This window comes from Apaloderma vittatum, unplaced genomic scaffold (genome assembly GCF_000703405.1).
Source record: "Apaloderma vittatum isolate BGI_N311 unplaced genomic scaffold, ASM70340v1 scaffold16970, whole genome shotgun sequence".
Taxonomy (NCBI): Eukaryota; Metazoa; Chordata; class Aves; order Trogoniformes; family Trogonidae; genus Apaloderma; species Apaloderma vittatum.
The window spans coordinates 9,265-9,704 of NW_009695159.1; the positions used below are offsets into that span (position 1 = coordinate 9,265).

The 440-nt window shown below is 63.4% G+C and overlaps 1 protein-coding gene across 1 annotated transcript in view; it reads right to left on the reverse strand.

The window, feature by feature from the left end:
* Positions 1-440, reverse strand: part of RNF223 (ring finger protein 223) — a 1,345-nt gene that overhangs the window by 624 nt on the left and 281 nt on the right. Inside the window, exon 2 of the mRNA XM_009870294.1 lies at positions 4-430. Within this exon, the coding sequence (XP_009868596.1) occupies positions 4-430 (427 nt within the window). The remainder of the gene's footprint in view (positions 1-3; positions 431-440) is intronic.

Below are 440 nucleotides of genomic sequence, written 5' to 3' on the forward strand. Positions count from 1 at the left end.
AACAGTCCTGGTGAAGCAGCGGAGGTTGCCCGTCTTCAGGGCACACTGGACCGGCCACAGAATGATGCAGAACAGGATGATGATCAAGGCAGAGAGGAGGACGATGCGTTTCCAGTCGTCGCACATGTCGCAGCGGGACAGCCTCCCCGCTAACCCCGCTGGGGGCGCCTCGGGGCTTTCTGGTTTGCTCATGGCAACATCGATGGAGATACACGAGTCTGGATTCTCGGGGTCGTCAGAGGACTGGCGGCAGCAGAGCTTGGTCCCTTCCATCCAGAGCACCTTTTCCTGCTGGAGTTCAGGAGGCAGCGTGGCGAGGAGCTCCTTGCTGGTCGCGAGCGCTGGGGCACCTTCCAGAGGGATGCTGGTCAGCTGCCTGCAGAAGGGGCAGGGGAGCTGGTCCTCCGGTTGGGTTGGGGGCAGCCCCGTGCTCCGGCGGG